Here is a 26,081-nt window from a genome sequence, read left to right as displayed (position 1 = left end):
AAACTTTCTCTTCGCCCTGCGCTTCCCTCCACATCTAATCCGAACTAAAATTCCCTCCCTTCCCTCGTTTTCTGCTCACTTTCCTTAAAACCCAAACGCTCACCTCTCCTCCCTCCCTCCCTCCCTCCTCCTTCTCTCTCCCTCTCTTTCTCTCTCTAACAAAACCCTACTGTGGAATCCTCCGTCTCTCTCTCTCTCTCTCTCTCTACCTCGTTGCTCGTCGGCTTCCTCTTCCGGCCGCCCGTTTCCGCCGCAGATCGACCGATTGCGATCGCCGGCCGCCGCCCTCGGGGAAATGGCCGGCGGCTCCGGGACCCCCAACCGCCCGGCCCCGCCGCAGGCGCCGGCGGCGGCCACCGGCCAGATCTTCCAGCCGCCGAAGCGCCACCTCGCGTTCGCCACCACCAAGCCCCCGTTCGTGCCCCCCGACGACTACCACCGGTTCTCCTCCTCCTCCCCCGCCGACGCCCGCCGCTCCGCCGGCGCCGATCACGAGGCCGACGCGATCGTCGTCAGATCGCCTGTAGGTTTCGATTCTCGAGGCCCCCCGCGTTGATTTGGTTGATGGCGTTCGTCTGGTGTTTTTTCTTTGCGCCCCCCCTTTTTTTGCGGGAATCGACTGTTGGACGGCGGCTCGATGGAATGCATCGAGATCGGTCGTCTTAGTTTTGCGAATGATTTAGCTCTCTCGCATGTTTTCAGTCCGCCCTCTGTTGAATTTAGACTGGCGACCATTTTAGGGATCGTTAGATTGTTCTTGAAGATGGGCTCCGTTTTTTGTTGTACTTGTCCGTAGTGAAGGCGGGAATTGCAATTTCACCAAAAGATACAAGTCGTGTAACACATTCCGACTGACAATTCAACCAATTTCAGCAGCTCCATGGTTGCTGTCTTGTTATGGTGGTGGAGTCTTTGCGAATTAAGAGGTTTAATTAGCTATGAGCATTTTGTCTTTGCTTGAGCTTTGCACCCTTAAGCTTGCGCTTAGTTAATGTGCAGCTTCCTACTGCTTACCTTGATCGAAAAAGAAATGCAGCTCCCGGTGTCTCTATTTCCTTGCGGCTTACGTGAACTCTTCTTTTTTCATCCATGTGAAACAGTTGCATGGTCAACTAGGGATTGCACGCATGCTAATCAGGAATCCGCTAGTAGTATACGTTGGACATTCTAAGTGGTACTGATAATTCTAGGTCTATCCTCAGAGAGTTGCTAGTCAGATGTTTTGAGTAGTATCATGATCGTCTTACATGGTTAAGTGCCTATTTCCATGTGAAATGTGGATCTTCTCACAGTTGGTTGAAGATTGTATTATATAGTGAGTGCAATGGTTCTGCTAAACTGAAACATTTTGATTAGCTAGATAAAATTCTCGAAGTTGTATTGGAATTTCATGCTCCATTTTGAGATGAAAATATATATGCCATCATGGGTTTTTTTGTTTCCTTGGAAAGCGTTATTTTCTACTCAATTCATTGAAATTACCACTCGAAATTTGGATGTTATCACAACTATTACAACTGCTCTCAGAATTCAACCTCTCCTTTGTTGGCTATTGAACTAGCATGAAATGTTTTCCTTTGTTTTTACAGCTACTCAAGCGTAAGAGTGGAACAGCAGAAAATGAGGTGGCATCTAGCATGTGGATTAACAGCCCTGGACATGTCAATGTTATAAATAGTCCATTCCAGACACCTGTATCTGCAAAAGGTGGAAAGGCTTACAACAGATCAAAGGGATCAAAGGCCAACAAGTCTGGTCCACAGACACCTTTGTCAAATGATGGTAGGAATACTACTGCTTCCCTTGTCAATCTTTTCCACTTGGTTCACGAGGTTAAACAAAAACTTTCCCTTCCTAAGTTGTTTAGTTCGTAATAGTCACACCTGAACGTGATAGCTTCATGCTTTTCTTCATTTGTTACCTTATTTGGAAAGCCATGAAGTCACTGTTGAATTTTGATGAATTTGCAGGATCACCTGCAGCCCTTACTCCAGCAGGCAACTGTCGATATGATAGTTCCTTAAGTAAGTCTCAAATTAATTATTTTCGAGATAATACTTTGGATATAAAAATTATTATTCGTAATTAGTCTTTCATACTGACATTTGGAATTTCACAGGTCTTCTTACCAAGAAGTTCATAAATCTAATAAAGCACGCAGAAGATGGTATCCTCGACTTAAACAAAGCGGCAGAAACTTTAGAGGTGATACAATTTTCATATACCATGTGATATAGGGATTTCTGTAATGATCCAGTGATTGAAACTTTTTTTGCATTGTGTCCCATGAATCATGTGTTTCAAGGTTGGCATTAATGACATGGTCCTAAAAACTCTCATTGATGTAGGTGCAAAAGAGGCGGATATATGATATAACTAATGTCTTGGAAGGCATTGGTCTCATTGAAAAGAAGATAAAGAACCGGATACGTTGGAAGTAATTTTTCCTCTCTTTTGTATTTAGAAGTTCAAAATCTTTAGTGGTAGTATAATAGGATTGAAGGCTCAAGGGAATTTAGTTGTCTATTCCTGTGATTGATCAGGGGGCTTGATTCTTCAAGACCAGAGGACGCAGATGTGGATTTTTCCCGTTTGCAGGTTTGCAAAAGCGCTATTAGCATCATTCTATTTCGATATTGTGGATAGGCAGTCTGCAATCTGGATTCTTACACCAGCAATCCATTGTTTTAACGAGGCGGCATATGAGTAGATAATTAAATGGGGAAAAAGGAGCAAATCCTCTTTTCTAGTGACGGGATTTAAATTGCCCTTTGCAGGCAGAAGTTGAGAAACTTTCTCTGGAAGAACGGAGATTAGATGACCAAATAAGGTGAGGTGCTGAGCTAGACTGCTGGGATTTTATTCAGAGTGCTTGATTAGGCTAGTAATGCTTGTCACTCTTGCAGAGAAATGCAGGAAAAGTTGAGGGGCTTGGGTGAAGATGAGAACAATCAAAAGTGAGATCCCAAACCTGTGCATTGAATTAATATTCCTCTCCTAGCTATGCAGGACTTCTTAACTTTTTGTATATGCAGATGGCTCTTTGTGACCGAAGAAGACATCAAAGGCCTACCCTGCTTTCAGGTCAGTCAATATTATATGCTTTTGGATCTTCTGTAGTCACCTAGTTACGACTCTAAGGTCCGGCTTGTCACAGAATGAGACCTTGATTGCTATCAAGGCTCCACATGGCACCACTTTGGAAGTACCGGATCCTGATGAAGTAAGTCAACCCCAAATAATGCTCACTGTATTCTTTGATCTTTTATGATTTTGATATAATCTCAACGCTTCTATATGCTCTAGGCTGTTGACTATCCACAGAGGAGATATAGGATAATACTGAGAAGCACTATGGGTCCAATTGATGTCTATCTTGTAAGGTACTATTATCATGTGATAAGCATATACGCATTTTTAGCTGGATACATTAACAGCCATCTTCTTTTCTTTTATTTGTCAAAATCCTTTCCCATCTTTTTCATACTCAAATGAGGTTTTATTTTTGAAGTCAATTTGAGGAGAAGTTTGAGGAGATGAATGGTATGGAGCCACCCCCTAGCTTACCTCTTGCATCCAGTTCTGGATCAAGTGAGAATACAGTAAGTGAGGCCGTGAATGTGGATAGCAACAGGAATGAAAGTGATCCTGATGGCCTTGCCTATCAAATATCCTTGGATGCAAATGCTTCACAAGAGATCGTTGGAGGAATGATGAAAATTGTACCATCAGATGTTGATGTTAGTATTGTTCGAACCGTGATTTTTCTTAATATGATAGAATCTTAAAGCTTTAAATGGAAACTGCTTAATGCTGCAGCCCTTGTCATTGTAGTTGTCTTTTGTAAGAATTTCATCTTAAACACCATCCCACTTTCTATCTATTGCAGAATGATGCGGATTACTGGCTATTATCGGATGCTGACGTAAGCATTACGGACATGTGGAAGACGGACAGTATCCTAATGGCAACTATTGCTTATTTCTTTTATGCTTAGTGTCCATAGTCATATAATATCCTGATGTGTGCTCTTCATTCTGCTCAATTTTTAAACTGCTGAAGTCCTTAACTCACTCACTAGCTGGCGTGGAATGGAGTGAAGTTGATATGCTTCACCCCGATTTTGGAATTCCTGATGCGAGTATGCCCAGGCCACAAACTCCACCATCAGGAACTACTGATGTGCCAAATCCTGTTGACTCTGCCAATGGGTGAGATGAAGCTCTCTGAACGTGCATTCTTTTCTGGCCTTCACGGTCCACATTATGCCAAAGCTACTGGAGTTGGGACTGTGAAACGCTTTTGATTTACTAGATGAGTTTGCACTCGACAAGCATCTTCAGGAAGCTACTGACAACAAGCAGCGTAATGCCAACTTTGGTGCCGTAACTGAGCTGTGGCTTAAGTGACTTAGGTGAGTATGGAACTTGATTGAGATTTTTCAAGTGCCCCAACTGAAGTACCAGTTCAACTGCTGAGGCACAGGTAACCCACTCCCATCTAGCAAAGCTTCACCTGTCTGCAGCAATCTAATTTGAAGGTGTCTATTTATGCGGACGGTGCGATGGATTACTTATTGAATCAAAGCTCACCCATGTGTATAAATCCTGTCCATGGAAAACATAGCATGAGGCATTGGTTAGGAGTAGAATCTCACTTATTGATGAATGAAAGGTAATTGGAATTATACATACTGTGTGGTTACTCTAGTTTTGTTTAGATCAAACAGGATGAAAATAGGTGGAGTTGATTGAAATCTTGTTAATCTCTGGTCCTGGTTCACCACTTTTTTTATAGCACTTTTATCAAGATAAATTAACGTTAATCAAGCTTGAGAAACTTTAAAATCACCTGTCCGGATTGATCATCGGTTTTCCCTCCATAGCTGTAAAGCATGAGCTCAACTAGTAAGTATTAGATAGCAGCAATAGAAGGAAATTCAGTGTTCTTGTAAATTCCGTTAACGTCGTTTTCGTGTAACCTTTGACGAACACCTTACATGGACCGATCGGTTTCAACATAGTTGTATGGTCCCCTCCTGTCTCGCAATTTGTTGCAGCTTTAACATCGGCGACAGAGACAAGTCAAGACTTCCGAAACTAGGCATCACAACCGCAGTTCACGACTTTCTATGAAATTCTGTGATCATGGAACGCAAATTCTCGTGCTGTTTAAAACATTTGCGGATTGACTCGCGTTATAGAATTAGCCCTCAAAACCATAAAGGCCTTTCGCAGCTTGCACGATTAATTAGTTCGGTGGATGACTACGAGATGATAGCGCCCGAATTATTGGTTTCGGTACAGATGCTTTAAATACAAGGTCGAGGACAAAATTAGTTCCAACCCTTTTGGGTCCATTTGGTAATGCTTTCACAAAGCCCTTTGAGACTTTAAAGCCTTTTAGCCCTAGACAAATAGTGTTTGGCAAATTTTTTGGAGGGCTTTAGGAGATGCAATTATATATTTAAAATGAAGGACAGGCTTATCAAACGGGTAGATTGGATCATAAATAGCTCAATTCAAATCGATTCATTTAACCTGTTACGATTCATTTTTTACAATGTGAATATCTCGACTCATTCTTGATTCATACTCAGCTGGTTTCGGGATTCATTTTCTGTATGTTTTTATATTCTTGCTTTTGAAGAATGGATGGCTTTGGATTGACTCATTGAGTTAGTGGGAGAGCTTGGGGTCGAGTTATGGAGAGAAGATCACCGCAATGAGAACAGTAGTAAGTTAGAAAATAGAATAATTACAGAAAAATGAACCACAATAAAATGGATATGCGAGCTAATGCACGTCTGATATATGACAATCAGTCGCGAGTTCAGGATTATCTCCTCTCACTACAATTGAGACGGGATGCATTTTCCGTTTATGTGAAAATTGCAACAGAATTACGCTGAGACACATCGATGCGTAAGCAGAAAAGGAAAAAAAATCGTCCCATTACAAACTAGCACTTTGCCATCCGCGTTTTAACCAACAGATTCCACCCCCATCTTCACCACCCCTTCGTGCAGAACATCATGGATGCTATTGTCCCTGTCCAAGAGAAATGTCACCTGGGAGAAATAATTAAAATGACAAACTGCACAACATGTTTACAAAGAGGGTATGTCCGCACAGCAATCTTGCTCAGACAGCATGCAGAATCTTTAATTAAGCATAGACGCATGAGGAACAGCAGGCTTGCTGGTCGTCCTGATTTGTGTTTCATGGGGTTGTTGGTTATCTTTCCCCTTTGCTCTTTCTTTTATCTCTCTTCTATTAAGTTTTGGATTAACTCTACAATTTTTTTTAAATTTTTGTCCAACCAGCACAAGTAAATACATCTAAATCATCAGTTTGCCTAGTCAACATTTATGTGGCGCTTATGTGTCGGTCCATATTAGCATTTACGTTTATTTTAACCGAATGACTAAGTGGAACAAAATAGTATATAGGTTAAGGTTTCAATTGCGCACAGAAAAAAAATAAAAATCAACGAACCTGATTGAATAATTTTTTATTAATATTGAGACTTCCCGCGTCTTTTTACCTAAAAATAAAACATTAAGGGAGTTTCTTGTTGTGTGGACAAACATGCCCTTAAACTCAAAGGGAACAATTTTGTGATGCCACAAAAGTTGGGGGGTAAAATTGGAAATTTACCTTTAGTACCATAAAAGCCCCAATTTGCCATTTGCGTTAATATCACAAAAATTCCAAACTAATATATTTGTATCAAATTTGTGCAAAAATTGTTTCACTACTTAGAACCTCAAACTGGTAGATTTATGGTAAATTTTACTCAAACTAGTTTTTTTTTATCACAAAAATTTCAAATTGGTACATTGTAACAAATTTATTTTCTATTAATTTTTGTTAAATTAAATTAATATAACAAAAAATCATAAATTAATATAGACAAATGGAGGATAAAAACTCTACACTAATACACTTGTGATGTAACTCAACAATTTGGCTGTAAAATTTAATAAAAACTAATGAAATATGAATTTATTGTAGATCTATTAATATGAAGTTTTTTGTGATAAAAAAAAAGTTTCTTATAAATTTATCACTATCAGTTTGAGGTTTTTTGTTATATTAATCTTTCATTTTCCCAATTTTAAATGAGAAAAAGTTATCAAAAACCTCAAACTTTGTTAAATATGATAAAATTACCTTAAACATTTTTTGTGACACAAAAACTTTTAACTTTGCCAATTGTGACACATTTATCTCAAACCCATAGCTAAATGGCATCTTTGTCTTTTATTTTTATTTTTCTTGTTATGTTTTACCTTTTTCTTCTTCTTCTTCTTCTCCCTTTGCTGGCCATGGCGAAGGGAAGCTAGACTCGAGCAAGAGTTGCCCTCGTCGATGTTGGTGGAGGGTTGCCCTCCCCTAGGTTGGGCGAGGACAACCCTTGCTAGATTAGGCCCAGGCGAGGGGTGTTAGGTGAGGGTCGCCCAAGAGGGCAGTCTTAGCTAGATTTGGTGAGGGGTAATCCTTGCCCACATCGGGCAAGGGCATTCCTTGCCAGATTGGACCTAGGAGGCAAGGGCAGCCTTTGCTCGAGTCCAGCCATGGTGGAGGGAAGAGATGAGAAGAAAAAAGGAAAAAAAGAAAAGAAAAGTAAAATAAAAAAATTATTTAAAGTAAAACATGAAAATGTTCTATAATTTGAGGTAAGTGTATCACGTGGATATAAATTTGGATTTTTTGTATCACAAAAAATATTTAAGGTAAATATATGGTTTGAAGTTTTTTTATGTCATAAAAAAATTTGAAGTAAATTTGTGATATTGGATAAACTTTAGGGTTTTTGGTACTTTTTCCCATTCAAAATACAATTTTTGCGATTTGTGATTTCGGCTATCGCGGTGCATCTTCTTCCTCCCTGCAGACCTCAACTGACGCCAGCGACGCCACAGCCCAGCCCCCGCGCCTCCGTCCCTCTCGCCGCCGACCGCCGACCGCCGTGCAAGCACGAGGCCCGGCGAGTCGCAGCCAGCAGCCGAGACTCTTGCTCGCTTCCACGCTTCACAGCCGGTAGATTAATTCCGTCGTGTCCTCACGCCTCGAACGACACCTCCGTCTGGCTCGCCGAGTGCTCGACGCCGACTCGCTCGATCCTGCACGCCGACCAGGTCCGTACAAGTCTCCACGACGTTTTGCTTTCTCCGGCGACTTGGAGATCGGACGACTTAGCTGCTCTCGTCCCCGTTGAGTATCACATTGCTCTCAAGCTGGGAGAACTTCCTTGCTATGCTCCTGCAAAAGTTCATCTCTCTCGCGTAATCATTGATAGATATTTGGCCAGAAAGGAGCCATATAGCTCGTGAAGATCATGAAATCGTTAACGGATGTGATAAATCATAGAGTTTCTAAGCTCTATTCAATTGGCATTGATAGATATATGGTGAGAAAGGAGCGATATAATCCTGTCTTTTCCACACGACCTGTATCCTTGATAGTTCCTGGATTCCTCTGCGGTTGATTCGGTGTTCACAACGAAGATAAAGCTGTTACAACTCAAAAGCATTGAACTGTATGATCTTTTGCAGGTAATGGAACCATGGAGGCAGGTGCGATGCGTGATGATGTAGAGGTTGAGGAAGAATATGTGTTCCTTGATCTTTACTCTGTCTCTGAGCAGTTTGACCTTCCGCCAGATGCACCATATGTCTTGTCTGTATGTGTTCGACTCACAAACTTACGTTGTTTAGCAGTTTCCTGGTCTTATTTCTGTAGTTTGTAATCATGTCATAGCGATGAGATATGCGGTTTCTACCGACAGCTTTGTCGAGTGCTTAGCCAAAGTTCTGTCACACCTGTGGTCTATGATACAATAATCATTGGATAGACAATGTGCTTGGACCTGCAATAGATGGAACATGCTAATACTTGGGCATCAGTATGCCCTTTCCACTTTTGATGTTCTGCTATCTTCAAAATCATTTGATTAAGACTTAAGACACTCACCATCCACCAAACATGCTAGCAGGCTCAGTTGTCTTTTAGCCATGTCTCATAGTCGTAAATTCGCTGTCTTCTTTTGAGCGAGAAGAATTTTTTCCCTTGACCATTTGCTTCTTCTTTAGTTCCTCAATGGAAACTCATGTTCACTGGTGTTCATCGAGTCAGATTGTTTCTCACCAAGTATTTTCTGTACTTCAGGGTCTGGATACATTGAATCCCATATTGGTCATTGATAACAAATTGAAGCTGGTAAGCTCTCTGTCTAATTTACATGTTTATTTTTTTTGGGTTGGGGGGGGAATTGAGATAAGAAATTTTGCGATGCATAGTTTCTTCCAAGAGTTTTTTCTTTCTAGCTGTCCAGTGTCCTGACATATGGTCGAGTTTTTGACTTGTCATAACCATTGCATAACAAGCCTCCTCTTTCCATTCCTCCATCTCTTCCCTAATTTATTTGGAGTGATTATATATGCGACAGTAAATAATGACGAAATCATTAATCTGTTAAATTATTTGCAGCCAGTTGGAAATGAGGCCCTGAATCTGTAGCATCATCTCATGATCAATAATGCTTGTCGATTTAGTTTATCGCAAAAGTAGACCTGAACCTGATGTAACATGTAACAGTAGCTAACTGTGTCGAGAAATTTAGCATATTGTTCAACACATGTTTTGTTCGTTGTTCCTTTATATTAGGTGTGGTAAGTTAATGGACCTCAATCTGTTGAAATAAAAATACCATGGTTACATGTGATTAATTATGCAGAATTCTGTCTATATACTCCAAATTTATGTCTCTATCATTTATTTATAATAATGTGGCAGGAAATTATTTTTGTTGAATTCTTAAGGGAGAACATATGTCCTAGTTTCATCTGCAATGCATGTGTGTTTTATTAAAGTATTGTAAGACTCGGTGGCTTATCTATGTTATTGCCCTGCTTCATAACAATGATTTCAAACCGGGGCTGGACTGGCGAATTCAACCGGTTGGCTTGGGAGCCAGACCATGATCCTGTGTGGTTTTTTCTCATTTAGTTGTACTGGTCAAACCTGGTGTTACCTGGTTCAACCTTTCAACCCAGTTCTGGCCATTGGTTGGATCTTTGACCAAGTTTTTGACTTTGTGAAAAAAATTGACGAGCTGAGGCAAGAATTAATTGACCTACTGATCTCATGCGGATTGTAGAACACCTTATCCATTGGGGTAGATGCTCATGATGTTGTAAGTGGGCATAATAAACACATACAAATTGTGTGTGTATAAATGTATTAGTAAATTCTCCAACTTTGTTGACCCAGAGGTCCAATTGGTTGAGTGGGGAGCTAGAACCAATGCCGGTTCTTTGATTGGTCTGGGTGTAAAAATACTGTTCCATAGATAACATTTTGCCTATGTTTCAATTATCTTTTCTAATTTCAGCATGCTTCCTTTCAGAAAGAATAAAGTAATGATGTTATGATGTTATCCTGAAAAAGTGAAAAGCATTTCTTTCATTTTAGTTGATATAACTTGTTTAGTTTACCTGTAAAAGATATTACCATTGAAATGAGAAAGACACCAATTAACATGTGAACTTGTAAATTTTTTGTAAATTGGAATGATCCTTTGCAAACATGTATTATTTGGTGTAACCAAACATCATCGTCACTAGATAATTTTTAAATAATCTAAAAAAAGAAGAAAATTTTTTTATTAAGAAAAAGCTTTAGAAAAATGAATCTAAGTACTAACTCTTTTCATTTAGTGATTTATGTGTCTAATTTTGTGGTGAAGTGTGTTCAAAGCCAAGAGAGAGACCTAGAGTTGTGAATTATGAGGATGTCATGTTGTCTTTTCAACGTGATTGTAGTGCATGGGTTTCCTCCTTTCAAATATCATGCTTGTATTATGTTAATGGGATTTGAATGTGGATGTGGATGTGGAGGTGCTGCAGTCTCAGTGTCTGATTCATCTGTGTAAATGTGTGCAATGTGAAGTTTATATGTATGTATATATTTTTTTAACAGAACTAGTAGATGTAAAAGTACATTCTCACTTTGTAGAATGCAATATTTGCCTGAAAGGTCTCTTTTTTTTTTCTTAATGGTGTTCAGTTGTTTGTTATCTTTTCTTCTAGATGCTACCCAATAATAGTTTACATCAGTTTTGTTTCAAAGCACACGTGTGGCATGTTTCTTCTTGAGATGAAGAGACTCTCGTTTGCAACCACACCTGTGTGCTGTCATATCCTTATTACATGGTTATATGACCTCAACGAAAGAGTTGGACTTAGTGTCAGTGTTACCTTGGTTTCACAGCATAATTGTATTGAAATTTGCTAGTGGAAGTCTTATTGAGAAAACATTCAGCTTCATGGATATCACATCTTTGTTATTATTAGCCCCTCTTTCTGGAAGTCTTCTTTTGTTCTATTTTTTAGTAAATTGTTAATTTTATCTTTGCTCTAAATCCATTTCGTAGTTATGCGTGGAGTACTGCATGACATGTAAAAATGTACATGATTTTACTTAAGTATTTTCATGCAATCGTGAGATTTCATGTGGACTCGAATCTAATTGCTTATGTTTTCCTTTGGTGCAGATTGGGCATTACGAGGAAACAATAGGAACATGTATTGCTCTTACCGAAGAGAGTGAGTCTCCTTTGATTTAAATTTATCTCATATCCATGGATCATGACAGCAATGACCAATCTTTAATTTGATAAGGGAATCTTATGTCTTTAAAAGTATGAAAGATTCCATTCACTTTAATTTCCTGGCTTTCAGGAAGTTCAGTATATGGACATCTTTTCTATGTATTAAGAAGCCAATTGTTGTGTAAAAGGTGCTGTAAAAGCAAATTTACTATTTATTTTTAGAAGCTAGGGGAGTTGGGGAATTATTGTTTCATTGGTAATTAAATTATTAGAGTAGTGTCCATTGGAAACCGGAACTGAATGTCAAAAGAATTGTTTATTGAAATTCTACGTTCGATGCTTTCATCAGTGTCTGCCAACCATTGCCATTCAATCAGGAGTTATGTTCTTTTAGGCAATTAAGAGGATTGAGAGCTTCTTGGTCTTGCATTCTGCATAAGTGAAAAAGTACAATTTTTGCTTTCACGCCAAAATTTAATAGATGAGTCTAAAAAAATTACGAATATATATGCAAATCCACGTGTCAATATTTATATGATGCGAAAGTTTCATGTATTGTGGGTTAAAAAAGACAAAAGTACATGAACGGCAGGATTTAGATTAAATTAGAAGGAAAAGTTAATCCAGACCTGCTCTGAATTTTAGTGATGACATATGATCAAGGAAGTTTACTTTCTTATAATGGGACCAAAAAAGGAAGTTTGCTTTCTGCCATTGTGCTTTGTTTGAAGAAGTTGAACTCATTTTTTGTAGGCCTCTTTTGGCTTCTTTGTCAATGGCTACCTTTCTCTTCAGTCTCCACTACCTATATGTCTAATGATCGTCTTTTCCATGCAAGTGTCATGCTTTATGCTTTTCAAATCCCATATCTTTGTTTCTTGCAACTATAATACCTGCTTAGCTATTACTGGAAAAATTTAGGAATCCAGGACAATAAAGCCTTTGCTGCAGTAAGTGGGACGGTGTACATGTGCTCTGTTTCTTATTGAGTACTTGATAAGAACTAACTTCCTGAGGTTTTCTCTTGAACTTTTCTTTCATATTTCTATAGGCCTTGACTTTCCGTAGCCCCTTGATTTATATTATTATCATCATTGCACAGTTACATCTTCTTGTTTGGCTCAAAACATCTTAGACAAGCTTCTCATCTTATCCTTGAATGCCATTTCAAAGATAAAGAAAGGCTGTTGACTGTTTTTGACGATGTTATATTGCTCCAGATTTTCTTTATAAGAGAAAGCAATTATCTGCATCCTCTTAGGAGCCATCTAAGGAAAATGATGTATACGATCTATGCAGGTACTTCCCCCATCAATCCTGAAGCAACAGGACCATCTGAAGCGAACAAATCCTCTGGCAAATGCAATATGAATCCAAATCAGTGTCCCAGCAAGCAAGTAAAACCAGTTGCCTGCATCAATAAGGTTCTCAAGTTTAAATTATTGGTAGATACCGATGTTCCTGATGCAAGTGCTCAGCCATTAATGAAAGTTTTCAATTAGTCATCAATCACATGGAAAATTGGTTGTCTTGTGGATACGTTGGGTAAGTCTTTTACTTTAGTATTTGAGCAGTTTAGTTCTTCATTTTGTCCTTTTGTTCACTTCTATGTGGTCTATAATTACCTTTTATCTGATCGATCTACATAATGCTTGTAGTTAGCTTTGAGTGCCCAATGATGTAGCTGATGAGCAATTTTATCTCCATACATTTACTTGCAGTAAGTTTTTCAAGCATCCTTCTGAGGACAGGCCTCTAGAGATAAAGAGGAGAAGACTACTGGTTTCTCTGGGACTTAGCAATCACCATATTTCTATCTGAAATTATTGGGGAAAACTCTTAGTCAGCAGTTCACATCCTTGTGGATGTGTGTTTCTGGGGTGCAATTGCTGGTATAGCCTGAAGCTTTCTTCACGAGCTTTTCAAAATAAAGGACTGGCATGCTTAATGGGGTGGATTAGTAGGTAGACAAATCTTGAACTTTCCTTGTCAGGATGAATTGGAGATTCATTTCTAGACCCTCCATATGCTGCTGTTTTGTACTCATGACTACTAGAACCAAAACAACCTCTGCACAGTATGTAGCTTACAGGGCCAGAGACCCTACATTTGAAAAACTCATGGAGAAATACAAAAACCTTCTCAAAGTGGTTGCAATTCAAGACCTCATTCTTGCTTCCAGCAACCCTTCATCATCAATTTCATTGGACTTCCTCAATAGGCTCTCCCAGAAGCTCCACTTGAATCGTGGTGCTGCCTCCTTCCTCCGCAAATACCCCCACATCTTCCAAATATTTTATGATACTAATAAGTCTCAACCCTTTTGCAAATTAACTGATGCTGCCATTGAAATTGCCCTAGAAGAAAGTCAGGCTATCAAAGCATCAATGCCCCTTGTTGTAGACCGATTAGTTCGCCTTTTATTAATGACTTCTTCAAAGTCTTTGCCACTCCGTGCTGTTTTCAAGGTCTGGAGGGAGCTTGGTCTCCCAGATGACTTTGAGGATTCTGTGATTTCTCAAAATTCCAATCTCTTCAGACTTTGTGATGGTCATGAACCAAGTACACATATCTTGAAGTTGGTTGATGATATTCACGAAAAAAATCATCTTACAGCAGCAGTTGAGAATTGGAGGGTTACTGAGTGTTGTAGAGAAGACAGTCAAGTTGATAGAACTGAAATTAGGTTCAGTTTCAAGCATGGTTTTCCTCCGGGTATGAGACTGAGCAAGGACTTGAAGGCTAAGGTTAAGCAATGGCAGAGATTGCCCTATGTGGGGCCATATGAGGAGATAGGGGAAAAGAGAAAGTCTAAGGCTGCAATAATGGCATTGGAGAAACGAGCAGTTGCTATTGTTCATGAATTCTTGAGTCTCACCGTGGAAAAGATGGTCGAAGTGGAGAAGATTAGTCATTTTAGAAAATGGTTCGAAATAGATATGAATATTAGGGACTTGTTCTTGGATCATCCTGGGATATTTTATCTCTCAACCAAGGGGAAGACACACACAGTGTTCCTTAGAGAAGCTTATGAGAGAGGATGTTTGATCGACCCAAATCCTGTTTATGAGGCAAGGAGAAAGCTTCTTAATTTAGTTCAGTTGGGACATCGTGCATTTTTTTCTGGTAGTCCAATGATAAGGGATGCTGATCAGAGCAAGGTGGATGAGTTTCGAGGAAAAGAATGAGGCCAAAGAAACATGAGTTTTACTGCAATTTGGACAGATCCTCTCCAAGGATGAGCTGCCTTGACCTCATCCTTTTGTTTCCCTGGTTATAAGTTTAGAAACATAAAAGGATGAAGAAGCTAACCTATGAAGTATGGACAAACGGTCAACTGATTAGGGTTGTCTAAGAGGTTGGGTTTGTCCACAAAGTTTCAGAGATTTAGATACTTTGGCATTTCTGGATATGGCCTAATAAACTCCATTCAATCTGGTGCCCTATCATATACATATGGACTCCTCGGGGGTAGTTTCTTGCTGATGATGGACAATCTCAGGCGAGGCCGGCACATATTTGCATGTTCCGAGGATGCAATGCATCTATTTGTGGTCACGCACAAGCATATCGGGTATTATTAAGTGGGCAGACATGTCTGTAGTTACGTGTAGTGCTTGTTCTTTACTTGAATGCAGCACTGTGTTAGGTATAACACTGAAATCATTATCTAGTTGTTAAATTGTCAAATTATTGAGTTCCCACCTCAAATGCTGTTGGTTGTTTTTGCCATTTTGGGTTTCAATTGTCAGTTCTGACTGTTGTGCAAAAGATTGTATGATGTGTTTCTTATGTCAGTGAAGGCCCTTTAGGCATTCTCAGCTCTCTTCTTTTCTTCTATGGCCCTCTTTACTTTTAAATTTTGGCATTAATGAAAACTGAGAACAGTTAATCATACTTTCAGTTACATCTTTCCATCAGTAAAACAGTTGAGGTCCCAGGGTTATGACTGCTCATGTTACTGAACTTCATGTATTAGTATTATGACCTTCCGCTTGAACAAGTGTAGTCCTTGATGAGTTTTTACTCATTACGGGCTTTTGGGGCCTTATTTTTTCATTTGATGAGCATGAATCAATTAATCATTTAGCAACTTTCTTGGTTGGTCATTGAATAGATAATAAGCGATCCTGTTTCTCTTGCAGCCATACTAAATATAGGTATGATTCAAACAATCTGTGATTCTGAATTAGCAACAGTAAAAATGAGTACAACTGCAAAGCAGGCAAAAGAAAAAAACTCCAAATCTGCAGTCTTGTGCAGTGTAATTTGCTTCCGCATCTCTTATCAATGTAATCTACTCTGGATAATGATATTGTTTATATGTTGTCTTCTCTAGCCGGGTTGAAATTTCTTTTTCTTATTTTATTACATGATACTTGATGAAAGGACTTTAGATTAAATGATACATTAGAATCCATTATCAAAGATGTGTCTGTCTTGCCCAAATGCCAACTTGTATTAGCTGCATTCTCTGTCTTGCTCTATGTTCATTTTCACACAAGAAAAAAATCATTCAAGTTTCATTTACTGCATTGTATTTGACTGATGTGTCAGATTAGTCCAGTTAGTTCCTTTCTTTTGCTCGTAAGTTGTGCACTGTGTTGCCCATGGTCTATGATACAGTAATCATTTGATAGACAGTGCTTGAACCTGCAATAGATGGAACATGCTATTGCTTGGCATAAATATGCCATTTCTACTGTTGATGTTCTACTATCTTGAAAATCATTTGTTTAAGACAGGAAACACTCTCCAACCACCAAACATGCTAGCAGGTTCAGTTGTCTTTTAACACTGTCTCATAGTTGTAGATTTGCTGTCTCCTTTGGAGTGAGAAGAATTTTTCCCTTGGCCATTTGCTTCTTTTTTAGTTCCTCAATGGAAACTTATTTTCATTGCTGCTTATCGACTCAAATTGTTTATCACCAAATCTGGGGGGGTGTTCAAGATAAGAAATTTTTGTGATGCATAGTTTCCAGTGTCCTGACATATGGTCGAGTTTTTTACTTGTTATGACCATTGCATAACATGCCTTCTCCTCCCCTTCCTCCATCTCTTCCCTCAATATATCCAGAGTGAACACACGCAACACTAACAGTAAATAATGATGAAATCATGGATATATCAAATTATTAGCAGCCAGTAGAATTTGAGGCCCTGAATCTGTAGCATCATCTCATGATCAATAATGCTTGTCATAACCATTGCATAACTGCAGGGTCTGAATACATTGAATTCCATATTGGTCATTGATAACAAATTGAAGCTGGTAAGTTCTTTACCTAATTACACGTTCTTATGTTTTTGGTGGTTTGTGAACCCTCCCTGCCGGTCGCCCGGGGTGGGGTGGGGTGTGGGAGGGCGCGGGTGTTATCGAGATAAGAAATTTTTGTTATGCATATTTTCCAGTGTCCCGACATACGGTCAAGTTTTTCACTTGTCATAACCATTGCATAACATGCCTCCTCCTTCCGATCCTCCATCCCTTCCCTCAATTTATCCAGAGTAAACATACACACAAGGCAAATAGTAAATAATGATGAAATCATTGTATGTGTTAAAATTATTTGCAGCCAGTAGAATTTGAGGCCCTAAATCTGTAGCATCATCTCATGATCAATAATGCTTGTCGATTTGGTTTATCTCAAAAGTAGACCTGAACCTGATGTAAACATGTAACAGTAGCTAACTGTGTCAAGAAACTTAGTATATTATTCAACATATGTTTCATTCGTCGTTCCTTCATATTACGTGCGGCAAGTTAACAAACCTCAATCTATTAAAAGCAGAATAACATGGTTAAATGTGATTAATTATTCAGAATTCTGTCTATATACTCCAAATTTATGTCTATCATTAGTTTATAATGATGTGGCAGGTGCGGAATAGTTGTATGGATTGCAGTGGTTAAATCTGTTTAGTTCTATACCTTTCTTTATCAACAGATTTTTTTAACGGCTCAGTTATGTATGTAGACAATTAAAATCGATCGATCTTCGTGCAAAAAGGAAATAAAAAAAAAAAAAAAAAAAAAAAAAAAAAGTCGATCGGTCAGATGTCAATAATTGAAAAAATGTATATTTTGGGTGGTGTGTTACAAAGCCGGGCATGATGCTTGCATGTTGACCCTCGTCAGTTTAGTATTGAGAATTCCCTTTATCTTCACTAAGTAGTCTTTTGAACCATCTTTTCGTGTGGTACGTTAGGTAAGTTCACCTAATTTTTCTTGTTATCACTCGCATATTGACCAAAGGACTTTAGCCTGATGGATTTAGTATTGAGAATTCCCTTAATGTTCATTTAGGTTGCGTTTATTGAGAATTTTCTTATTTTCCACATATTCCCTTCTTATTCACATATTGACTAAGCCAAAGCGAACGCAGCCTAAGTGAACATTAATTGAAAAGGCATCATAAAAAACTATCCGAGATCTAGGTTCCGGAAAATGAATGATTTTGAAGATATTTTTCTAAAAATAATTGCCTAAATCACTTAAAAATTAATAAACGAGAAATACTTTTACCATTTACGAAAATATTTAAACACAAATTATTATTGATGATGAAAATATTTTACATTGATTATTTGTTTTAAGTAATATAAAAATCATCTTTAAAGAAGTATTTTTTAAATTATTTATTTTTCTCGAAACAAACGGAGCTAAAAAAATGTCAATATTGAGAGTTTGGCATGGACATTTACAGAGTATTTATTCTCAACCATCATTATGAAAATGTGGAAGGGGAAGAGTCGCCCACTATCGCTAAAGAGTCGAGAGAAGGCAGCTTGTTTCCCCAAAAGGTTGAATGACAGTTGCTCAACTCAAATCTATATGCAGCAAATGAGGCCAACTGTAAGTAGGCCTCCCCTTTGCTTGGTCAGTTGAGTAAGTTCTAGGTAAGTTTGAGCTTTAATTAAGAGAGTCATTTGGTCCTAATCGGGCAAAAAAAACGTAACTGTGTGCGGAACACTAAAGACGACATTGGAAAAACACTTATTGCACGATCATTGACATAATCAAAGCCAACAGACCAGTTGTATAAATGGTGATAAAAGAAAAACCGGCTTAATGAATGAGATGCATCACTGGTCCTTACAACTACTAGAATTTGTGACACTCACTTCCCACTTGTCTAGAAGCCATGCATAAAAATGGGAAACGTGATTTTCCTAATCTCCCTCGACATTGAACTCATGTTGCACCATTAGCAACCCATCCGATAGACTAAGCAAATAAGTGGAAGAGTAACTTTAATTCAGTTACTTCAATACCAAGCTCACATTCACAAACTTACAAACATGCATTTAAACATCAAAGGTTGGTCATGGGACAAGTAGCAATTGTGTACTTAAGGAACGACCCATTCTATAACTAATGTTTACTGTACGCAGGTGGAAAAACAACTGCACAATGCTATCTTCTTCCCATCATTAGTTTAGCTTCCCTACTCTATCAAGCCAGAAGCAATGATTTGAAAAGAGATTCGTCCTCTCTCCGGTAATTTCAACGAGGAAAAGTAAAAATAATACGAATACATCCAAACATAATAAGATTTTGAATCTTTCATCAAAGAAAGTGCCGTCTCCACAATTCATCAACTCAGGCTTGCAGAATAGGCAGCACGTCATCAGTTCTCAAGCCTCCAACCTGAAGCAATTGAATGCGATCCCTCTTGCTTTAATACTTTTTCTTTAAACATGCGCTTTCTAGACACCCATTTTCTAAGCTTACATTAAGGCCGGTATCAGCAAACCTAGAAACCACAAACTGAAGTGACCGCGGATCAAGACGACCATAGCTTTTTGGTAAAGCACGAACCAGCATAACAAATTGACTGAAAATTTTAAAAACCACAAATCAAAATCACAAACAAAGATTGCTTATGCAGCTAAGAAATAAGCCAGATCTGAGTTACTGACAAATTCCTCGAAGAACTTTCGTGCTCAACATACTCACCCCACTGTGGATATGTTGGTTCGAGCGTTCTCCCCTCTTCCGGTTGGGGGGAGGTTCGAGTCACCGCAGTCACATTTGCGCAATTTAAGTGCGGCGCCGTGGGAGGTGGGTTCCTGTGCTAGCGTCGCTCCGAGTTTACATCGCCGGCTGCCGGCTATAAGGTGGTTCCCGAATTATCAAAAAAAAAAATTTCATTCTCAACATGAACAGAGAAATTTTACTTGGGAAGAGAGGCAAGCACGGCGTGAAGGAAGAGAGCTCGATGGCCAACATGAGGGAGGAAAGGCGAGTGACTTCTTGAGTGAAGAGAGGAGTGCCAGGGGATGCGGAGATCTGTTGTGAGCGAAGAGACGACTAGGAAATCATGAATGATAAAATGAGGGTGGGATGGGAAATTGACATTTTCATCAAATTAGGGCTGAAAGCATTTTGAAAATGTTACTTGTCAAAGCTCTCCAAGAACTTTAAATATGTAATTGCATCTACCAAAAATCTTCAGAAAATTTATCAAACATAATTTACATTGGGCTAAAGGTATTTAGAAACCTAAAGAGCTTTGGCAAATCATTGTCAAGCCATCGTCATGTGTTTCAAATTTTAACTCAAAATTTTTAATTCTATGAAAAATATATTTGACAATTCAAATTTGTTTCTAACCTATGTTGGATTCTTTAACACCATTTCGAAGAGGGGATATTGAGTTGGATTCCTTTTCAAATTTCAATGTTGCCCTGGCTTTTGTCTTTTGTCTGATTTTCTCCTTGGCATATTTCCCTTTCAATTTTGTCAGTTCCATTGGAATATATTTATACGCCTTTACACTAGCAATTTTGATTTGCTATAAGTTATCTGAGTTATTTTTCTACATGGAAAATAAGAAGTAGGTTCTATTAAGGAAATTTGGCCTTGAGTGGAATCTTCTACATACATAATGCCCTAAAAGAGCAAGAGGATAATTAAATTACAGTATTAGGAGGGAGTCTAATTTTGGGAGAGATTTGATACGAGTTCAGAAGGTAAGGATTTATTACCGCAACCTTAAAAAGGCGTCGAAATTTTTTTGGAGAAAATGGTGATGATCGTAATTGCAATTTGGCCTAAAAAAAAAAACCAAAAACCTACAGCCTATAAAATATCCCCACTAGAGAAAGGTGGGTCCAATACAATTTAATCCACAACAATTGCCAAACTGCCGTGGAGCTGGGGCCTACAGACAACGTGAAAAAGCCCCTCCCCTCCTGTCCCTTTCCATTCCCGGGAAAATGGAAAAAAGCGTAGCAATTCCGGACCGCGAAGTTTGATTTCGACGTGCGATAAAGCGTATTTCCTTTTCTTTTCTTTATCTAAATAAATTTTGTCCCAAACTCAAGCAATTTGCATAAACTGTTAGTCGACATTTGGCATGCTAGGTTGAGCTATAGCGACTCAACCGTAAATTTAATGATGAATCGAGTGATTAGTCGAGCATCGAAATCTTATGATAATGTCTGTACGGACTTGTCCATGCTACTTTATTGCGCTCGCACTCCAATGATAGAAAGGAATTTCCAATTCACCTCCCACGAAGCCACCGCGAGAGAGACAGGGACGATCGGGAGTCAAACATTGTGGGCACCCATCAAGAGGAGCCTCCTCCCCACGCCTCTTGTCTGAAAGGAGCCACACAGAAAGAAAAGCAAAAAGGGTGCATTTTTTCCAGTGCCTTTCGCCCCGCTTCAAATGTCTCATTAGCATAGCACCGATGGGAACTTATGCTCCAATGAAAGACGAGGTCTGTTCTCTAACATGTACTTAAAAAAAAAAGAAAAGAAAAAGAAAAGGTGTTCATCCAATAACTGCTAAATTACAAATAGGACAGACAGGTCCAGGTCGGGCCAGCCTCATTCTCGGGTTCTGATCGATCAGTTCGACCTGCACACCGGTTCATCGGCTCGTGGCGGTCCATCATGACCATGATTAAGAATTGCGGGTACATACGTGGGGCGTTGTAATAAAATAAAATAAAATAAAAGAAAAAAAAGAAAGCGGATAAACAAGAATACCGGCCGGATCACGCCCACGCGCGCGACGGCCCCATCCGAAAAGGGGCCTTTTTTCAACCCACGCCCACGCGCCTGCACCCGGAAAGAAAGAGCCCAAAAGCATTTTCCAACCACAAGGACAGGACAGAAACATCAAAGGGAATTCAAAGCCGCCACTTCCCCCGAGTTGTGACTCAGAGTCACCCACCAGCCACCCCCACCCGACCTGATCATCACCTTGTCTTGTATTAGCCCCCTGCAGCAGCAGCAGCAGCAGCAGCAGCAGCAGACGCGCAGAGAGAGAATCTGAGGGGGAGCCATGGCAGAGAACGGCGGCGCAGTCCACCTCGAGCGCAAGCTCCGGCTCAGGCTCGAGCCGCCGCCTCCGCTCCCGACCGCCCTCCGCCGCCGGCACTCGATCGCCGCCCCCACCGCCCCGCCCCCCCGCCCCCGCCAAGCCCCCGCCCAGTCCCTCAGCTTCCCCAACGGCACCTCCGCCTCCCACCCTCCCCTCCCTCCCCCGCTCGACCTCTCCGGCCACGACTTCCCTCCTACACCACCCTCCGGGACCTCCTCCCCCTCCCCGGCCGCCTCCTCCCCCCGCCGCCGCCGCCGCCGCGCCGCCGCCTCCCCGACCTCCGCCGCGAGCTCGTCCTACGAGATATCGATCCGCAACCGCCTGGTGAACCGGGCCGCCTGGGCCTACCTCCGGCCGATGTCGGCCTCCCCCCGATGCGACGGGCCCCACCTCCTCCGCCGCCTCTGGCTCCGCCTCTCCGCCTGCCTCGGGTTCGTCCGCCGGGCCCTCGGCCGGATCGCCAGCTTCTTCCTGCCGGTCCGCTCCGATAGATAGCCGTGGCGCCCCCCCGGCGTGACGTCGACGGCGTGGCTTTTTTTTCATTGCTGACGTCACAGACATGGCTCCCCCCGACCATTCTCCGGTTCGTATAAATATTTTTTTGAGCCTCTTAATTTTTCTTTTTTAGCATTTTTATCCCAAGGTAATGTCATAATACATTGTAGTCTATCTTTCCGATTTTTAACCAGCTGGGTTTTTTACTGAATTGATCTTGTGCACCGTTCTTGCCCAAAATTAACCAAAGTCTGTGCATACCCATAATTCCTAACTAATCGAATTAGGAGGAAAGAGACTCCGTAGTTATTCAATTTCGAAAAAAGAAAGGTATCCCAACTTTGTGCCTATACACAAGAGAAAGAGAGAGAGAGAGTTCTTGAAATTTTGTCGAATTTGATCAATCGATATGGTGATCGGCGGTACGGTGGCCGTGATGGGAGAGCCTCAGCCCGCAGCTGGTGGACCCGTGGGGCTTGTCGTCCTCCTCTGGAGACGCGCCTCCGTGATCCGGCACTTCCTGTTGCTCGGCCTAGTCCGTGTGGGAGCCGGGATTCGTCTCCCCTGATTCCGATCTGGGCGTCCTTGACGCTGAGCGGTTGATCGAGCCGAGGCTCCTTCCCTCCTGCAAACACCACCCGCTATGTCTCATTAGAAAATGTCCTCTCTCCACTGCCTGGTGGGCAGTGCTCGATCGCCAAAGGCATCAATTGCACATACTACTCGTGATCAGTAAACGACGCTTTGGACATCTCGAACCTCGCTCTAACGACGACAGTGAAAGGGGGAAGATAGCTGTGTCCTAAGCAGGGAAATTTCTGTACCTTGAAATTGAGAATCTTAGACTGAGAGGCCAAGTACTGCATGGCTCGAGCGAAGGCGTTCTGCGCGAAATCCGAGGTGTATTGCCTGCAGGGAGAAGCGAACTCCCACGCTCTCGCCTTCCACTCCTCCAGCTTCTCGTCGATTTTGCTCTCGTGCTTCTTCATGAACTGATCCTGCAGCGTCTCGTACACATGCCCGGTTCCCTGCATTTTCGAAAGCAGAAGCAAAACATCAGATTGAATTCACCTCCTTTTTGTGAAGTGTTGTCATCGGGTTGAAAAGCCTTCTTTCGACAATTCAAGGGCTTGTTGGGTGGGTTTTTTACCTCGGTTTTAGGATGCCACAGGTAGATGATGAAACCCAGCTTCAGTGGTTCCCAATACATTGGAAGCCTTCAACCAAGAGAAGAAAGACAACAAGAAGGAAAGGATTTATTTGAATAGGGGGTGTACATAAATGTCATGTAAGGCTCTGATGGAATATGGTTCTGCTTACCATGAGATCAAGACGTCGGCAAACCTTTCCAGGACGGTGAACATCGTCACAATGATCCTGCAAGCATTCGATACTCGCACAGATGAACAATTTCCTCATGCTTCATTTAACGTTGAGAAGGATCGGGAAACATAGAGACAGAAGAAAGCAGAAAAAGGAATATCGACTCCATATAGTCAGAGTAATCATCAAAGCGACGCCCTCGAGTCAGAACTTGAATAGCATCTGCCGGAATTCATTGAATTGCAGTAGGAAAGGAATTGCAATGAGTCGTCGACTCCTATACGCGATATGGTTCAATGTAATTCAAGCATTCTCGCGCAGAAAAGATAAGTAATTAAAGGCATTGTATCAATCCCTTAGAATCAAAGAAGGGTTATTTCCCTCACCAATATTGACACCACTGCCTGAGTTCCTTGGTCTGCTCCCCATTCTTCGCCACCTCGGTGTTCTTCGCCATGGTTTTGTAACACTGGAATGCTGGGTACACATACCCGAAAACGAACCTGCCATGTCGATGAAAACCCAACACGAGAAATCCAATCAATTTCCAAAGAGAGCATTTTTCACCCTCTTCTTTCACATTACCAAATGGGAGGTGGGGAGGTAGTAACATAAAGAAGCGATTTTACAGAAGAAAACGGTGGCATACAAAAGGCATCGGATGATGAAATTCCACAGCATTCTCAGATCAATGCACACGGGTCGTCCGGCACCCTGCCGAAGCTTTTTGCATTGCAAACGAGAATCTCGGTCACCACCGCATCGTCCCATTTTGCAGGGAAAGAAAAAGAATGACTTAGCAAAAAAGGCAAAAAAGAGTATCGATTTCTAAGCCGCAGGGGCGAGCTTGTTGGACGAAGCCAAGAATGTCGAGCAACCAAAACAAGAAAAGCGGAAAAAAAAGACACGAAATCAGACCGTGCATACCAGAGAGGGAGACTAATTGCAGGCCAAGTTAAAACGGTGAAAATGGGCTGGAGATGCTTGGGAAGCGAAGGGAGATTAAGGATCTCTTGAATTGCTGCTTGGGGCGAGGAAGAAGGCTTCGTTTATTTATACATGAAGGGGAAGGCTCGCATGAGAATTCGAGACAACCTCCTGGGGGATTGGTCGTGCGGTACTGGACAAAACGACTTTCGGACCTGGAAGTTGCCATGTTCGCTTCATCTTTGCTCCGAAAACGGTAAACAAGTACTTGCCTAATCGTCGGCGTCGTCTGTATTAAGCTATGCTACAGACGAAGATCTTCGAGACTTGCTTTCAGATGAAAAAAGGAATGGATTTGGTTTGACAGCCCAAGATAAAGATGTCACAGGAGCTTGCAACTCAAGGGAATAGATTCACTGTGTTTTATCGCCAGTACCGAAGGCAACAGTCAACAAGCACCACTAAATGGCAAGGAATGAGACGCAAAGAAGAAGACAATGGACAATGGACACTGGACAGTAAGCTATCCTGATGTATTGGAAACTTAGGATATTGGAACAAAGCTTTAACATGTGCCCTATCCAAACCGACCACAGCCGGAAGATTTGTAAGCAGTTTCAGGCCATAGCACTTGAGTTCGATCGTAGTGAAAATTTCAAGTGACTCGGACTAGACCTCACAAAAAGGTGCCTGCACATCCTCACATGATCTGTTGAGGAACTAGAAATTGTTTTACCGAGTAACATGGCAATGTAATGAAGTGAGAATTTGACTGCGGATGGAGGCAATGCTCACACTTTTAACATCTCTAGTTCTTTCCCGAGTAATGCGAGGAAGTGGCCAGTTTCAAGCTCTCAAACTAGGTCTATCAATATGTCCATCATACTAAATTTATGGAAACAAAACAGAAACAGAAAGTTATGGATCGTGATATTGCGTTAACTTCAAAAGAAATGTTCAAGCTCCACGTGAGAAAACCTCTTCTCAATAGAAAAAATGCGGGTTGAACAATTAATAGTGTATTTGGTAACGTTTCCGTTCAAAAATTATTTTAGGGAACAGAAATAAAAAACTATTTATGTTCCTTAAAACAATTTTTGAACAGAAGAATGCGTTTAGTAACTGTACAAAATTTCTGTTCCCGGAATAGAAAAAGAACATAAACACGTTTGGTAAACTTCTATAATTTTTTTTGTTTATTTTAATATTTTTAAATTTAAATTTTTTTTCATTTTTCTTCCTTTTGGCCAATCGTCAGCCTCGGCCATGGTCGGTGACCAGCCGACAAGGACCGGTGGCCTCGCCCATGGCCGGCGACCGGTCAACGAGGGCAAGCGGCCTCATCTAGCCACGGAGAGGCTCGCTAGCCTCCAGCGAGGCC

The 26,081-nt window shown here is 40.8% G+C and overlaps 4 protein-coding genes across 9 annotated transcripts; 3 read left to right on the top strand and 1 right to left on the bottom strand.

Moving 5' to 3' along the window:
• Positions 1-133: 133 nt before the first annotated feature.
• On the top strand, positions 134-4,687 carry LOC104447105 (transcription factor E2FA). Its single transcript, XM_010060887.3, has 14 exons — positions 134-523; positions 1,590-1,782; positions 1,971-2,024; positions 2,120-2,205; positions 2,349-2,437; positions 2,544-2,598; positions 2,778-2,830; positions 2,907-2,957; positions 3,036-3,084; positions 3,158-3,223; positions 3,307-3,383; positions 3,512-3,740; positions 3,890-3,956; positions 4,082-4,687. The coding sequence occupies exons 1-14, from the start codon at positions 296-298 to the stop codon at positions 4,213-4,215; spliced, it is 1,431 nt and encodes a 476-aa protein (XP_010059189.1). The 5' UTR covers positions 134-295; the 3' UTR covers positions 4,216-4,687.
• Positions 4,688-7,851: 3,164 nt separating this feature from the next.
• Positions 7,852-15,431, top strand: LOC104447117 (protein ROOT PRIMORDIUM DEFECTIVE 1). 5 transcript variants are annotated; one of them, XM_018859768.2, is made up of 6 exons: positions 7,852-8,143; positions 8,561-8,688; positions 9,174-9,224; positions 11,560-11,611; positions 12,916-13,161; positions 13,338-15,431. In XM_018859768.2, the coding sequence occupies exon 6, from the start codon at positions 13,611-13,613 to the stop codon at positions 14,802-14,804; it is 1,194 nt and encodes a 397-aa protein (XP_018715313.2). In that variant the 5' UTR covers positions 7,852-8,143; positions 8,561-8,688; positions 9,174-9,224; positions 11,560-11,611; positions 12,916-13,161; positions 13,338-13,610; the 3' UTR covers positions 14,805-15,431. The 5 variants fall into 5 exon arrangements, with proteins under 5 accessions (XP_018715313.2, XP_018715326.2, XP_010059204.3 ...); XM_018859781.2 differs by having other exon boundaries at positions 13,275-15,431; XM_010060902.3 differs by having other exon boundaries at positions 7,852-8,415.
• A 6,317-nt stretch (positions 15,432-21,748) lies between these two features.
• LOC120294766 (formin-like protein 14) lies at positions 21,749-22,661 on the top strand. The gene has a single exon (XM_039315262.1). The coding sequence runs from the start codon at positions 21,917-21,919 to the stop codon at positions 22,448-22,450; it is 534 nt and encodes a 177-aa protein (XP_039171196.1). The 5' UTR covers positions 21,749-21,916; the 3' UTR covers positions 22,451-22,661.
• A 64-nt stretch (positions 22,662-22,725) lies between these two features.
• LOC104415094 (putative HVA22-like protein g) lies at positions 22,726-24,518 on the bottom strand. Of its 2 annotated transcripts, XM_010026337.3 has the most exons (6): positions 24,423-24,518; positions 24,160-24,276; positions 23,771-23,827; positions 23,601-23,667; positions 23,275-23,478; positions 22,726-23,075 (listed from the first exon to the last, which is right to left on the bottom strand). In XM_010026337.3, exons 1-6 carry the CDS (start codon positions 24,452-24,454, stop codon positions 22,983-22,985), a joined length of 570 nt encoding a protein of 189 aa, XP_010024639.2. In that variant the 5' UTR covers positions 24,455-24,518; the 3' UTR covers positions 22,726-22,982. The 2 variants fall into 2 exon arrangements, with proteins under 2 accessions (XP_010024639.2, XP_039171195.1); XM_039315261.1 differs by lacking the exon at positions 24,423-24,518 and having other exon boundaries at positions 24,160-24,408.
• Positions 24,519-26,081: the final 1,563 nt, after the last annotated feature.

The sequence above is a fragment of the Eucalyptus grandis genome, chromosome 6 (genome assembly GCF_016545825.1).
Source record: "Eucalyptus grandis isolate ANBG69807.140 chromosome 6, ASM1654582v1, whole genome shotgun sequence".
Lineage (NCBI taxonomy): Eukaryota > Viridiplantae > Streptophyta > Magnoliopsida > Myrtales > Myrtaceae > Eucalyptus > Eucalyptus grandis.
This window is presented reverse-complemented; position numbering and strand designations above follow the sequence as displayed.